Source organism: Diabrotica virgifera, chromosome 6 (assembly GCF_917563875.1).
Source record: "Diabrotica virgifera virgifera chromosome 6, PGI_DIABVI_V3a".
In the NCBI taxonomy this organism is placed as follows: Eukaryota; Metazoa; Arthropoda; class Insecta; order Coleoptera; family Chrysomelidae; genus Diabrotica; species Diabrotica virgifera.
Genome location: NC_065448.1, coordinates 138,069,958 through 138,086,270, shown reverse-complemented (window position 1 = coordinate 138,086,270; position 16,313 = coordinate 138,069,958). Strand labels below are relative to the sequence as shown.

Here is a 16,313-nt window from a genome sequence, read left to right as displayed (position 1 = left end):
ACGACATTAACTTGATTTTTCAGGAAACACAAAAAACTGATTATTTTTATTTTTACCAATTCCGCTTATCTGCAAAATGACTCAAAAAAATTGATTTTTTTTTCAAATTTTAATATCTTGTAAATATAAATGTGGCTGAAAATACTATGTGAAATAAACTAAAAACTAGAAAATGGCACTTATGTCCAATCAAGATATAACATTGGTGAATATGCCAAACTTACCTCTGGCGTTTGTGTCGATCGCATTGTTGTAAGGTTAGCCAAAATGGCGCTTAAAAGGGATATATGCCATTAATGAAAAAAAAAAAAACGAAAATTAAAAATTGTCGTTTATGCCAACAAGAAAAATTATGAAATTACGAAGATTTTTGATAGGTTTTATTTTTTATTAATCAAAAATACATTCTAAGTTAAAAACAAAACCCTAAATTCTTTAAACATGTTTTTGGTGCTAGGATGAAATACTTAAAAGTAAATAATACTCAAATAGAAGAGCTATACAAAAATTGGTATAAAAATAAAACTCAAAAAACACTTTCAAAGAACAACAACTTAAAAACTAAGAAAAAACCAAATTAAGGGTATGTACATAAAAATAGTTAATTTTTAATTTCTAAAACAAATAAGAAAATAATTATTCACAAAAATAACATTAGATTTACTTCTTTTCTATCGTTCAAAATAAAAGTTAGTAAAAGAAACAGAAAAATAACAGAAACATATTTAACAACTTTTAACTTTTAAACAATTTAAAAAAAAATCACTCCGTTTCATCTTCTACATCTGTTTCATCCAGTTGATCTGGAACTATGTTGTTTATTTTAAGAGATAAATATTCTGCATGATACTCTGGTTTAATAATAAACTTCTGACAAAGAGTTTTTAAATTTTCATATTTAGCCCTAGAAATTGGCTGTTCACCTGAATATGCTGGTCGCGGCTTTGATCCTTCTTTAATTTTGAAATTGACAGTTTCTGTTTTTGTATCCAAAAAAGTTTTTGGAAGTCACCTGTTTTATAGAAGCAATTTTAATTTTACTAGTTTTCTCAATAGCTAAAGATCGAAAATCTAAGAAATCTGAAAACATTAACTGCTTGACAATATAAGGTTCAGGATTTATTCTGGCATTTCTTACTATAGTAGGCCATTCAGAAGGAGATTGAATAATTTTATTTTTTATGCTTTTTTCAATGACGCCGTGCATCGAATCAACTGGCATGTACGTATGTCCAACAATAAGATAAGTAATACTAATTTCACTAATAATCTTTGCACTATCTAGAAAGTATCGCAGCATGCTAAACAAATATTTATTTTTATTTTGTCCCGTACAATTATCACAGAATAGCGATATCTTTTTGTACTTTTCGCTTTGATCAACTTCTATCAAATATTGTAATAAATTGGAACAAATTTCATTACTTCCTCGCTTACCAGCTTTTTCACCCCACAGATAACAGTATCCTTTTTTTGAACCTGTTTCATATATTGTATAATTATACACAGCGTACTTTCTGGAAAATCCAATTGTCATGCTGTATCCGTGAGGCGTCGCAAGACCTTTTGAAGATCAAAGCTAGCGACCAAAGTATCGTTCTCTTTACTGGCCTGTATTTGTTCTTGCAGGAACATTTTTTACTGCTTCTTTTTCCGCTAAATGCTGGTTATAATTTTCTTGTTCTTCACTAGTTTTTAAATTATCAGATAAATTTTTAAATCTCTCACATTTTGAGCATTTGTCTTTTTTTGGTACATGTATTCCAATGTTAAAATATTTTTTTAAAAGTTGCATAAATTTAGTTTTTTTTTAGTATAAGTGAATTATTGTTTTCAATTTTAAGGGTGTTTTGATACATTCTATAAACATTGTTAAAACTCTTAACAATGGAAAACTCTTAAAAATCGGCTGGTAAATATTTTCTTGAGCTTGAACTTCTACAATAATGTGAAGGTACTAGTGGTAACGCATTAACAAATTCCTTAAATCTATGTGTCTGGTCGTCAGAGATTTTATTATAGGGTCTATGATGACCTCTTTCATCTGGAGTAGGGAATTTATTTTCTTCTTTATTGGCTAAGATAGTTCTTAAGAGCCTATTAGTTATAGCCATAGTATTTATTAAAAATTGTTTGCAAACTTTCTTTCTATTGCCCTCTTTTTTCAAAAAATATTCATTTGTAAATTTGCGTTGTTTCAAATTTTTTGATTTACGTCTACGCTTTACTTCGCCGACAATCACACATTCACTTAAGTATGATTTTTGCTTGATGCTGTCTTTTAAATTCCAAAAAAAATCAAATATTTGTTGACGGTCTTCTTCTGAAAATGAATTACAATTATTTACACATTGCTTTTTTAGACATGGATTAGGACTAATTTGCTTTGCAGTAACTATTTTTCCGCGGACGTTAATGTATTCTCTTCCAGAATCTTTTAAAAACTTTCGTTTTTTGTTCTTGTCTGTTTTATAAACAATACCATCTTCTTCATTATTATTATCACAATCTTCACTTCCATGGTTTTCTATTTCGCTTTTATTTTTATTATTTGCCTTTCTTTTTCTTTTCTTATCGGGATTTATGTCCTCATCAGAATCATCAGTTGTTTCTGAATCGGCGGATTCTAATTCATAATCACTGTCAGTATTTGGTTCAACATCCGTATTGATTTGATTGCTTGTATTTTCCTTATTTTGATCACTACTTATACCGGCACCCAAACCATTATCTGCTGCTAAGTTGAAACATGATGTGAGATCGTGACTAAATATTTCTTCTTCTGCTGCAACGTCTGGTGGTTCCTCAAAGATGATAATGCCATTGCTAAAAGCTTCTGCAATGTTGGCATTATAAATGTCATAAACCTCTAAGGGGAATATAGGGGAATTATTGCCAGTCTGTATATCATTTTGTGCTGCTTGGGTATATGGTTTATTTTCATTTAGTAAGACCATTATTTTTTTACTTCTGCTATTCATCTGCAACAAAAATATGGCATAAACGCCAAAAATCGATCGCCATTTTTAGCTATATAAAATTGATTTGAACTATATGCTGTAGTACAAAAAGAATTGTTCATCACACTAGTACAAAGTTACAATAAAAAATTTTAAAATAAACTTTTTATTTGCGCAATTTTTAAAAAAGAAACCTGCATAAGAATACCATTGAGGAATGGCGCTTGTGTCAACCACGATGTAAATATTTGGTTTTGGCATAAACGCCTCATAGTTTTTAAAGAAATTCAGGGTGTTTACGCTTCAAAAATCAATACAAATTGAAAATATTGCAGAGGTAAGTAATATCATGTTACTTATCCATAAAAATTGTAAAAATACATATATTAAATACCTTTACTATTATTACTGGACCGAACTGTACACAATGATAATCTTACGGGCATTGGCGTTTGTGTCAATCAGTGTTCACGTCGACTTTCACGTGCGTGACTAGACTGGCGTTTATAAAAACTTTACACCAATATTACACCTATTTCACTTTGTTTTCGGTTATGCCGCGGTGACTGTCTGGTGCGGAAATTAAAATCCTATTTTTTCGTGCATCTACCTCAAAACTGGCCATTTTGGCGTTTATGCCGTTTTGGCTTGGCAGCGTCGATATACAGGGTGTCCCGAAAAGATTGGTCATAAATTATACCACAGATTCTGGGGTCAAAAATAGGTTGATTGAACCTCACTTACCTATATACAATAGTGCACACAAAAAAAGTTACAGTCCTTCGAAGTTACAAAATGAAGTTACTTATTGCGTTTTATTTTTCTAATGAAAAATATGGTCACAATAAAGGGGTAACAGCCCAAAGCCTTATTACGAAACCTTTTCGCCAAACTCATGGGCAATGACGGAGCCATACAAACCCATGAAAAAACATCATACCACAAGGAGTGTGACGCTTATGAGAACATAATCACACAAAAATCAAGACAGAGGGAAACAATGCCGGACAGGAGAAACAAATAGTATTAAACTTGTTGAAGGAACTGCCCTTTGATCCGAAGAAATGTGTAGGAATCGGCATTGACTTAATAACGATAAGGTTTGAATGTCTTTATGGCACTCAAAAGTGTGTGAAAATTACCTTAAAATTCACCCTTGTAACCCTAATTTTTAAAAATTACTCCCAGACCACCTGGTACCCCTCCCCAAAAAGTTCATGGCCCCTCCCGAAAATCGGTCCTGGATCCGCCCTTGACAAACCCTCATTGATTTAGGCACCTATTAAATTATGGTGCCTAAGTTTTTATTGCAATTAATATTATTGTAAGTATTGTATATTTCAATTTATTGTATTCAAATAGAAATGTCTAAACTGCAATAAACTTAGCATACTTAAGAATGTGTTTTTTGACCCTAACCCGAAAAACAAATAAAACAAAAATTAAAAAAAAGCCAATGAATAAAAAATAAATAAATATTTTTTATTTATTTATAATTACAGATATAGTTACTCGTATACAGTGCGTCCATAAAGTAACGCATAAATTCATTATTAACTAAATAAACAGCATTATCAGAAATTACCGAAACAGGTCGATTTTTGATTTTAATTTATGATTTTTTTGGCATATATATCATACTAGTGGACGTGATGACTTAATCGATGATTTTTTCAATAAGAATAGGGCTTTTCATCGATTGTCATTTGTTTCGAGCTTCTGTCATGTATCACATATTATTAATATATCTACGTCATACGTCTTTGGTTTGTATCATTGATATATACCAATAACGTAGATATATTAATATTATGTGACACATGACAGAAGCTCGAAACAAATGACTGTGAATGAAAAGCCCTATAGGGATCGTGTGATAACTCATTTCAAAGGCAATTCAATTCTCTATTCAGTAATATAAACATTAACATAATTATTTATACAGGGTGCCCAAAAATAATTTTTTAGTTAAATTGATTGACACAAAAAGAAGACATTTTGTGTCAATTTTGTGTGAAGAAAAATGTTTATTTCAAATAAAAACATTAGGTACTTTTTGCTTAAATTCAATGTTTAAGCTGCCACCAACCTGCGTAAAAAGCAATGTTTATTTGCCAAATAAAAATTTTATTTCTGTTTTATGACAGCAGTAAAATGCATTTTGAATTAAATAAATTACGCACATTCGTCTTTTTGTGTCAATTAATTTAATATAAAAAAATTGGATACCCTGTATAGATAATTATTTTAATGTTTATATTATTGAATAGAGAATTGAATTGCCTTTCAAAAAATGAGCTAGCACACGACCCCTATTATTTTCCTTTAAAAAATCATCGATTAGGTCATCACGTCCAGACGGATGACGTCACTAGTATATGATGTTTATGCCAAATATCATAAATTAAAATCAAAAATCGACCTGTTTCGGTAATTTCTAATAATGTTGTTTATTTGGCTAATTATAATGATTTTATGCGATACTTTATGGACGCACTGTATACGAGAAATTATATCTATACCTATAAATAAATAAAAATAAAAAATATTTATTTCTTTTTTATTCAATGGCGTTATTTTTATAACTTTTGTTTTATTTGTTTCTCGAATTAGGGCCAAAAAACACATTCTTAAATATGCTAGGTTTATTGAAGCTTAAACATTTCTATAAAAAAAAAATAAAAGTAAAGCAACAAAATATATGTACCTATGTATCTATAAAAATAATATTATACTATACTTATGCTATGAAATAAGAAATTTACGACTATGAATCTGCAATCAATCACAAACAAGTCTGGCCAATTGGCTCTCCCAAAGACATTTTTCAGAAAAGAAAAGACATTTATATTCCTATTTTTCAAGCAATAAATTGAAATATAAAAATACAATACGTACAATAATATTAATTGCAATAAAAACTTATGACACCAAAATTTAATAGATGTCTTATAATTTAATAGGTGCCGAAATCAATGAGGGTTTGCAGCGTAACAGTGTATATCAAAGGCTAACCGATTTCAGCACTCTGATGCCGTAGTATAGGAGCATCTGTAAATATGCACACGGTACACGTAATAGTTATTTTCCTAACTAGTGCGGAAAGATGCGAAACGGAGTTCGGCAAGCAGTCGAGTGCGGAAAATAGACTTTCCGCAAAAGTTAGGAAGAATATTTTTTCTAGAGCGTTTAAAAACTGATAAAATCTTAATCAATTAATTGAATTAAAAAATATCGCTAATAAGTTATAATAATCCCGAATTAAAATCAATGCGGTGTCTAAATTCCTGTTATGTAGTAATGAATGGTGTATATCAATACAGGTTTTAATATTTTAAAGTTATAGCAACGATGTCAAACAAAGCAATTATTGTCAAAAAGCACGTCACACACTTTTAAATTTCCACGCATCTTTACTTATAGCCCGGGAGGTAGTGTCAAATTTGACCGGAGCATTTTAGCATGACTGTTTTCTTTTTATTTAGTTAATTAGGTGTTCCAAAGCTTATTAACAAATGATGTGTCAGCTGGCCCAAAACCGAGGATTTTAGACAAGGTAAAATATGAAACTTGATGGAAAAACGCTAAAACTTGTGTCAAATATTTATCTACGTGACTTACAACCACTAATAGCCTTGATTACTTAGCTCCTAGCTTTCACTTAGGCAATATGGGTTCAAGTCCTGGCGTTGAAAATTTCTTTTGTTTTTAAAATTGACATTTTATTTTGAAAAATAATTATTTTTATAATACCACGTTTGTATTGTTTATAAGAGACAATATAAACAAATCTGTATGTCAGTATGTATGTATCATATGTACCTATATTAACCAAATACATAGTTAGCGATTCTATAAAAGACATACCTACAAATTTTATTATATTGTCTCGTATAAATAATACAAACGTGGTATTATAAAAAATATTTTTCAAAATAAAATGTCAATTTTAAAAACAAAAAAAATCAACGCCAGGATTTTAACCCGGATTGCCTAAGTGAAAGCTAGGAGCCAATAAGTAATCAAGGCTATTAATAGTTGTAAGTTACGTAGATAAATATTTGACATAAGTTGTAGCGTTTTTCCATCAAGTTTCATATTTTACCTTTTCTTGTCTAAAATCCCCGGTTTTGGGCCAGCCGACACATTATTTGTTAATAAGCTTTGGCTTACCTAATAATGAGCTACCTAACTAAATAAAAAGAAAACAGCCATGCTAAAATGCTCCGGTTAAATGTGACCCTACCTCCCGGGTTATTACGAATTTTAAAATACATAATTCAGTGATTTAGATGACATCAAGGGATGAAGAACTACCCCCATCTATTCTCGACGTTGTCAATAATCATGATCTGTTACCGGAAAATCAGCAAACAATATGTATGTAAATTCAGTGCGGAAAAGTAAAACTTTCCAAACTGAAACGCATGCGGAAAAGTAGACTTTTTTGCACGCTCGTAGAAAAAGATTTTTTCGCCAGAGTGCAGTCTCTTATTTATTTATTCAAAAAGCTCAACAAGCCGTAGCGGCCTAGGACTAAAAAAAATACAATGATATACTATGTACTATATATATATTACAACACTTGTATCAAGTGGGGTGGCTTCTTGTCCAGTCATAGTCCTTGCCTACTAAATCGACTTACAATTCTCATCCATTCGTCCCTGTTTGTAACTTTCTTCCCAACTAATAACTCTCATTTCTGAGATCTTCCTGTACACTATTAAACCATCTATTTCTGGGCCTTCCTTACCTCCTTTTCGTGATTGGGCCCCGTTTTAGGATCATCTTTGGCATCCTCTTCCTTACCGTTCTCATCACGTGTCCTATCCATCTCACTCTCTGTACTTTTATGAAGCGACTGATGCTTGGTTCGTTATACAGTTCTTCTAATTCCCTGTTTGCTCGTCGTATCAAACCTTCCTCCGTGTTTTTGCCTCTGAGTATTTTCCTTTCTCATCTTTATAATTTCTCCGTATTTGCATTTTTCATTGTCCATACTTCGCTACTATACGTCACTGTGGGTCTTATTAGCGTTTTATATATCCTTAGCTTTGTTTTTCTCGATACATATTTGGATTTTATCAGTGGTCTTAGGCTTCCCATCTTTTTATTTCCCTTTGCTAATCTGGCATTCAGTTCCCATTCTTCCTGACCGTTTTCCTCTATAATAACCCCCAGATACGTAAAATGGACCACTCCCTCGAAATTATATTCCCTTGCTTCATTAGATACGAAAGTAAACTGTCCCTTTTCGTTTTGGTCTGTATTTCCGAGCATCATGTATTTTGACTTTTCCTGGTTTATTTTTAAATCAAAGTATCTTGCCTCCTTTTCTAATCTTTCTATAACGTTTTTTAATTATTTTCTTGTTTTCGCTAGAATAGTAAGATCATCAGTGAAGGCCAGACATTGGTGCTCATTGTTGAAGATGGATCCGGTCGTTTTCACTCGGCTATTTCTGATTATTGTTTCCAATATTAAGTTAAAAAACACTGTGGACAACGGATCTCCTTGTCTAAGAACTCTGTTCACTTCAAATTCCACCGATGAGAAACCTCTCCATACTACATGATTTCGTGTGCTATTCAAAGTCATTCTTACTAACCTAATCAGTTTTGCGGGTATACCCAAAGAGCTTAGTGCTTCATACATTTTATTCCTTCCTATCCTATCATAGGCTTGTTTAAAATCTAGGAACAATGCATGTAGGGATACTTTATGTTCATATAGCAGGCAGTCTGGATTTCTTTTAGTGTATCTAGCAGTTTAGTATTAACTCTAAAACCGTGCTGATATTCACCTAGTGTATCTTCAGCAAAACTGTTGTCTCTCTTTTAGCATCCTGGCTAATATCTTGTAACAAGTATACAACAGAGCAACACCTCTGTAATTTTCACATGTCAATCTATCTCCCTTTTTTGTATATGGGGCATAATAGAGCTTTGGTCCAATCTTTGGGCATATTTTCCTCTTCCCATATCCTCTTGACAAGGCTATACATCCATTTTTGTAGTTCTTTGAATTTTGTAGTTCATTGATTATACTTCTAATTTCTCCTTCCCTAGACAATTCTATTATTTTGCCATCATCCTGTGAAAGGAAATTTCATTCTCATCTGTATTTTCCATATTCAGTAGTTCACTAAAATGTCTCTCCCATATACCCATCACTGATTCTGTTTCACTCATGAGTGTTCTATCTTCGTTTTTCATGTATGAATTGCAATTCTGGTATCCCCTTTCAGTTTTTTTAATTTCTTAATACAGTCGAACCCGCTTATTGGAACAGCCTTTGTGCCATGCAAAAATATTCCTATAACCGGAATATTCTAATAACCGAGCATTAGTGCTCGATTAAAACGATTCCGATCATCAAATTTCTATTCCTTAAACCGGGATATTCCTATTCCCGGTATTCCAATAAGCGGGTTCCGCTGTAAAACGATCGTATTTCTTTTTTCTGAAATTTTTCCTCTATTTCTTGTATTATTTTTTCGTTGTATTCTCTTTTCTTTCGTCTACATACCATTCCCATTATTCGTCTTTGATCTTTGTAACTCTGGTCTATACCCTCACAATTATTTGTTAATGCCAATTGCCTTAATATTTTCTTTTCCTCTGCTATTTAAAGGCATTCTTCATCAAACCAATTCTTCCCTTCTTTCATTTTTCGTTTTTGTGGAATAATTTTATCATTTGCTCTAGTTATCGCCTCTCTTGTAATTTGCCACACTTGCTCTATTCCTAGGCTCTCTTCGCTTAGTTTTTGTATATCATATTGATTATTTCTCTTCCCAGTTCTTTATTTTTTTGCACCATTCTACATCTTATAGCTCTAACCAGAAAGTGGTCCGAATCCATTTCGGCCCCTCATACTTCTTATATTTTTGATAAATTTCATGTGGTTTCTTTCTACCAATACGTGATCAATCTGGTTAACCGTCCTTCCATCAGGAGATACCCAGGTTCCCTAATGTATTTCCTTCCGTTCTAACTGGGTGCTCCTCATCTTTCTTCCATCGCAAAACTGATTATTCTTTGGCCATCATCAGTTGTCACTTTTGCATTGCAATCGCCGATTACAATTTTTATATCATATTTTGGTATATGCTCATATTGATCCATTAGTTTCTCGTATAATAGGTCTTTTGTTTCATCATCTTTTTCCTCGGATGGGGCGTGTATGTTAATTATACTTATATTCCCTTTTTCCCGAAGGACATAACTTTCTCTATAAAATATTTTCCAACTGCGAAACCTGTTCCCAGCATCCTATCTTTCCCACCACTCTTATTTATACATTTGAACGTTTGAACGACTTTGCAAGTATAGATAAGTATGTGTCGTTTGAGTCCGGCTTTAGATATCAACACTTTGGAAAGTATGCGTTTTGATGTGTTTTTTCAAATGAAACTTCCGTGAAAACTGTTTGTGGCATATTTCACAAGCAAAAGATCTTTTTTTTAGTATGCATTTTCATATGTTCTTTTGAATGCCTCTTTGATGAAAATTATTTATTGCAAATTTCACACGTCATCTGGAGGTTCGAGAGTTTTCGACACTAAATTGATGCAAACAGATTACTCGGGGGTTTTTTGGGGTCGCTGAACAAGAATACGCCATCAAAACCGACACCCCGGTGCCCAAAAATCCTCCAAACTCTGGTGTGACCTTGTGTACCAGGCCTATCAGGTGGTTGGAGCATGGGCGCCCGGGGAGGCGTTGCCCCTTAGCTTTTAGGGTGCTTTAAACTATTAAACCGGGAGATATTAACAGAACTTCAACCACGATTTTCTAAGTCCTGCCCTTTGCAATACTGGAAGGTTAGAAAAAATACTTACAATTTATGGAAAAATCCACGGGTTTCCTGTGACATTTTCCTGTGAAAATTAGATTTTTCATGAGGAAAAAAATGGGGAGTTGCGATGAATTTCTAAGTCCTGCCATATCCATAGAATGACAGGATACTATCAATTTTATGAAGAAATTTTTTTGGGAAGGAGGGTTGCAAAAGGACTAAGGGAGTATATAGATATACAAACATGTAATGAAAATAATGAAATTTTCATAATTTTCTGAGTCCTGCCAACTTAATCAATTAAACATAATTATTTGAAAATGATTGAAAAAAATGTTGGCATGACGTCTCCGAATGTTTAACTGCACTTGTCCCTTTTAAAATTCTATGGAAAATTTTCACCCTGGTTCCGTGATTTTCTGAGTCATAAAATAAATTTTATTATAAAATAAATAATTTAAGTAGACATTGATTAAAATGGCAGGATGTTTAGTTACACCTTTTTTCCTATACATAGTTAAAAAATGTGTAAGAAAATTCGTGGCAAGTTACACGTTTTTCTAAGTCATGCCATTTTGCACATATCTCAAGAATATTACTATAAAGCTCTTTATAAAGAGGCAGGATGGTTGTGTAGTTATTTCGTATATAAAAATAAAATTTTAAGTCTGTAAAATTATTACTGGTTGTTATACAAACATATTCATATCACCACAATTTTCTGAGTCATGGCATGTCAAGTATGCTTAAAAAACACTAATCTAAAACCGTTTACAACGTGGCAAGATAATCGCAAAGATATTTAATACACAAAAATTAATTTTTATATCGTTAAAACAATCGTACGGTATTAAATATTATTTTCCCGAGTAATGTCTCGGATTTTTACACACCTTTCAAATCTAATACCAAACTGTAAGATCTTTATTTTAAGCGATTAGATCATATATTTGTATCTAAATAAACGTAATAAAGGTAATAGGAAGAAAATCAATAATTTTACAATTAATTAGTTATAGTAGGGATTGTACCTATTATACAGGGTGTCCAGAAACTCTTCTAACAAACGAAGCCCGGAGATTCCTCAAATAATTTTAAGAAAATTTAACTCAATTCACCTAGTCCGAAAATGCTTCCTAAGGAAGCTAAAACCATTTAAAGATGGCGTATTGTAATTAGTTTTTTTAAAATAGCCCCAGAACACTTCTATTTAGAAAAACGAAAATTGGTACACCTATTTATCTTTCAGAGATAAATCGATTCCATCAATTGTCAATTTTTAGTACCGGTCATAGGCGTCCGTTTAAGGTAGGGAAACGGATATTTTATCGCATAACTTTTCTGTGTTTAACTTTTAAGCATTTTTGACACTTGATTATTAAACTATGGGGTATTCTTGTACTAAAAGGTACTCTTGCTTTAAGTCGGTAGGATACGCCAGGTTCTAGCAAAAAACGATTTGAAAAGTTTTGCGGTTTTTGAATTTGAAAAAAAAAAAAAAATAAAAAAAACTATATAGAAAAACTAAAACTGGTACGTTTATTTCTCTTCCAGAGATGAATCGATTTTATCAATTGTGAATTTCTAGTATCGGTCATAGGCGTCCGTTGTGGGTAGATCAACGAAATCTCATAACTTGCTTTAATTTTTAAGCATTTTTAACAGTAGAATATTAAATTACGAGGTATCCTAGTACTAAAAGTTACTCTTGCTTTAAGTCGATAAATAAAATTTTTCGCATTTATTAAAAGTTATGCGATAAAATAGCCGTTGTCCTACCCAAAACGGACTCCTATGACCGGTACTAGAGATTCGCAATTGATGGAATCGATTTATCTCTGGAAGATAAAAAGGCGGACCAGTTTTTGTGTATCGAAATGGAAGCGTTCTGGAGATATAAAAAACTAATTAAGGCGCCATCTTCAAAGAGCTCTAGCTCCCTTAGGAAACATTTTTGGATTAGGTGAATTGTGTTAAATTGTCTTAAAATGATCTTAGGAATCTTAAAATTATATACAGAGTGTTCCATTAAAAAAACATAAGTTTGTGTCGCCCTGTATGTTAGAAAATATTTTTAAATTATGATCCTATCTTTGCCCCACGTTTTACCTAAATAACTTTTTTCGTATCTTACGACAAACGAGCAATTGGACTTTGTCACACTAATGCCCCACCCTGTATGCGAAATAACTATAAAACCATCCTGCCTCTTTCTAAATAGACTTATATTAAGATTCTTGAAACATATGCAAAATGGCATGACTCAGAACATCGTGGAATTTTTCCCGAGTTTTCTTATAAATTTAGGACTCTTGACGTCTTACTAGAACCGTTTAACCTTCCTGCCGAGTACCGAAAAAGTATTGATTGCATTTGAGTATTAAAACTTTTTAAAGGCAGGACTCAGAAGTCACGCAATCAGGGTGAAAATTTTCCGCAGAATTTTCCAAGCGAAACATTAGGAGACGTCATGCCAATATTTTTTTGATCGTTTTGAAATAAATATGTTTAATTTATTTAGTTGACAGGACCGAGAAAATCATGAAAATTTCATTATTTTCCTTACATATTTGTATACATATATACTCCGTTAGCCCGTTTGCAACCCTCCTGCCCAAAAAATTTTCTTCATAAAATCGATAGTATCCTGTCATTCTACGGATATGGCAGGACTCAGAAATTCATCGCAAAACCCTATTTTTATATTTGGGAAAATCTAGTTTTTACAGGAAAATGTCAAAGGAAATTTGTGGATGTTTCCACAGATTGTAAGTACTTCGTCTACCCTTCCAGTATTGCAAAAGGCAGGACTGAGAAAATCGTGGCTGAACTTCTGTATAATATCTCCCGGTCTATTTGTTATCCAAAGTACCTATACAAAATGTAATATGAAATATCTTTACGTCTAGCCCCTCCTAAATAAAAATTTTTATATGGGCGCCCGGGGGTCCAGAAGATGACGTGCTATAGCAGACCTACCCCCCCGGGCACCAGGTGCTCCGGGGGATAGGTTCTGATGGCGTATTCGTTTTCGGCGACTCCATAAACCTCTAAGTAAACTGTTTGCATGAATTTAGCGCTGATAGCCCTTGAACCTTCAGATGACTTGCCTTAGCAGTGACCATGGGCACCAGGTGCTCCGGGGGTAGGTTCTGATGGCGTAGTCAGGTTCAGCGACTCCGAAAACAGTAAATAGGAGTAATAAAAGTTGCCTCTTAATATGCTTATTTTGATATGTTTAGGCACTTCTGCATGCATGTTATGCACTTTAAAATGCAATTATTAATTATGCATTTTCACTCATTTTTCTATTGTAGACTTTTTCCTGAGATCATCCTAAACACAATGCAAAAACTATCAACTTTCTAGGTGGTGTATTTGAAAATCATTTATTTGTAAATGCAAATTATTTATACATTTCGTTTTAGTGACTTTGCAAGTATAGACAAGTATGTACGTGGGAAGTGTACGACTCATAGTGATCCCTTTGACTCGGGTCATTTTTACCGACAAGAAATGGAAAACCAACGAGTGACAAATAATTGTACGAGTAACACACTCACACGGCATGGCAAGTATACGCAAGTGACGATTATTCGCCAAGTACATGAGTCATTTCAGTCCGGCTTTAGATGTCAACACTTTGCCCAGTATGCGTTTTGGCGTTCTTTTTCAAATGAAACTTCCGTGAAAACTGTTTGGGGCATATTTCACAAGCAAAAGGTTTTTTTTTCAGTATGCGTTTTCATATGTTCTTTTAAATGCTTCTTTGATGAAAATTCTTTGTTGCAAATTTCACACACAGGCGATATTTTCCCATTGTGTATTCTCATATGTTTTGTTAGACTAAAACTGTGTGAAAGCTGTTTCAAGCAAACTTCACACCGATAAGGTTTTTCTCCGGTGTGCACTCTTAGATGTGATTGTAGATTGCAATTTTGTCCAAACTGTTTACTACATATCTTGCACGTGAAGGTTCTTTCACCAGTATGTATCCTTTCGTGGACTTTTAAAACAGTTTTTGTTATACAGTGTTTGGAGCAAATGTTACATTTAAAGCCTTTTTCTTCGGAGTGAATCCTCGTGTGTAATTTTAAATAAAAACTGGTGGTAAATCGTTTGCTGCAGATTGCACACGTAAAACGTTTTTCTCTAGTGTGAACTCTTATGTGGTCTTTTAGGTAGGAGCGCTGTGAGAATTGTTTGCAACATATTTCACACATGAACGGTTTTTCTGCCGTGTGTACTCCCATGTGTCTTTTTAGGGCCGTGTTTCTTGCGAACTCTTTGCTGCAACATTTACAAACGAACGGTTTTTCGCCGGTGTGAATCATATTATGTTGTTGTACTGAATAACTTGATGAAAATCGTTTTGAGCAGATTTCACATGCATAAGGTTTTTCTCCAGTGTGAACTCTCATATGAACTTTCAATAGTGAATCGTTTAAAAACTGTTTAGAGCACAGTGTACACGTAATGATTTTTTCGCCAGAGTGCAGTCTCTTATGTAGTTTCAAATCATTCTTTGTAGAATATTGTTTAGGGCAAATTTTGCAAGCGAAAAGTTTCTCTGTAGGGCTTAACTTCATAGTCTCAGCCAAATATTGCTTTAAGTGGTTAGCTATAAGGTGTTCTTCTTTTAGTACATCGTAGACATCTACTTGTGAATCTTCGTAAAAGAAACCTGAAATTATGATTATATATTAAATCACTATTAACATTAGTTCATTGAAAAGTTACATGTAGGGCGTATACGCTGTGAGCTCGTACGTAGAGGGGATATTTACAAAGTCGCGAGCGCCAGTAGTGACAAGTCTGTAGACGTTTACCGGAAATTTGACATATATGTCAAAGTGATTAATTTAAAATTAAAAACAATAATTATAAAAAATATTAGTTGGTCAAAGTTGTGATATATATTTTTACCTTAAATATACTTACGTTTTAAATACTGAATTTAAGTTTTTTTAATGTTCCATAATATTAATTATAAATTAATCTTAGCGCCATCTACACGATAACTGTGAAAGTATCCGAACTAAGAAATTCATATTTTATCAATAGAACGTCAAAATGATTAGCAACGTCTTAAAAAAATCGATTACGATTTAATTACTTTTTTGCGTTGTAAATATTAAGCGATAACAATTAAATAATAAATTTAAAAATTACCGGTGAAAGTTGAATTAGTAACCGCTAGGAGCGACACCAGCAAAGCTCAGAGCGTATAGCCCGATCAAAGTACACAAAACTTTACGAAAACCTCAAAAATAAAAAAATAATGAAAATTTGGGAATATATAATACCCATGAACGATCACATCAATCACTTATTTTTTATTTGCTGTCTTTTTCTATAAATAACAAACGTTTGTTATAGAAAAAGACGGCAAATACAAAATAAGTGATTGATGTGATCGTTAATGGGTAATCTTTCATTTTTCCGACTGTAGTTGAAATTGTCTATTATTATGTAAGAAAAAGTTTACAATTCTACAATTTACAAAAATGGAGGGGAATACCCACTTCTCGGGGGTGAAAAATACCTATACAT

General features: G+C 32.8%; 1 protein-coding gene across 2 annotated transcripts in view; it reads right to left on the bottom strand.

The window, feature by feature from the left end:
• Positions 1 to 358: 358 nt before the first annotated feature.
• The window catches only part of LOC126886886 (zinc finger protein OZF-like), a 41,719-nt gene continuing 25,764 nt past the window's right edge, over positions 359 to 16,313 (bottom strand). The window contains exon 2 of one of the 2 annotated variants that reach the window (XM_050654024.1): positions 359 to 2,981. In XM_050654024.1, coding sequence (XP_050509981.1) covers positions 1,899 to 2,981 — 1,083 coding nt within the window. In that variant the 3' untranslated portion in view covers positions 359 to 1,898. Of the gene's footprint in view, positions 2,982 to 12,486; positions 15,445 to 16,313 lie in introns of those variants that run through there. The other variant, XM_050654023.1, reaches the window with a different exon arrangement.